At 42.3% G+C, this 562-nt stretch overlaps 1 protein-coding gene across 1 annotated transcript; it reads left to right on the forward strand.

Moving 5' to 3' along the window:
* Nucleotides 1-301: 301 nt before the first annotated feature.
* On the forward strand, nucleotides 302-562 carry SARC_09477 (hypothetical protein; the record flags this gene model as incomplete). The annotated part of the gene is made up of 1 exon (XM_014296503.1): nucleotides 302-562. One exon carries the CDS (start codon nucleotides 302-304, stop codon nucleotides 560-562), a length of 261 nt encoding a protein of 86 aa, XP_014151978.1.

The raw sequence follows: 562 nt of genomic DNA on the forward strand, positions 1-562 counted from the left end.
TATATATATATAAACATATATATTACAGAAGATTACATCTTCTATACAGTATTATGGAACTTGGGAGTAGAGAGTAGGACAGCGATAATATGCGCACCGAGTAATTCTAAGAGTAATTACCTCGGAGTGGCAACTTATTGCCTGCCTTTTCTTCCTACTCCAAAGTCCTGTGATATGCTCAAAGCAGTACATATAAGACGTGAGAAGTGTATACCTCCCTCATCCTATATTCCTTCATTAGAATCGATTTACATCGATCTAATAAAGCGTGTGCTCTTTATAAACGATTGACAACTGTATCATGGAAATAGCTGACGTAAATCACGACCAGAAACAACCGGAACCAGATGACAACGGAATAAGGGCTAGGCGACGCCCTTTATCACAGCGAAGAGAACAAGCAGAGGACATATTCGACGAGATTGAACAGCAAGGCTACGCTTCCTTCGAGGAAGGCCCTCTATCTCTAGTGGCTCTGCGACTAGTTATGACCGAAATATCGACGGCTGGGAGCATCGATATCATCAACAAGTGCACTGAGAAATCAGTCGACCGTGGGTAG

The sequence above is a fragment of the Sphaeroforma arctica genome (genome assembly GCF_001186125.1).
Source record: "Sphaeroforma arctica JP610 unplaced genomic scaffold supercont1.967, whole genome shotgun sequence".
Taxonomy (NCBI): domain Eukaryota; class Ichthyosporea; order Ichthyophonida; genus Sphaeroforma; species Sphaeroforma arctica.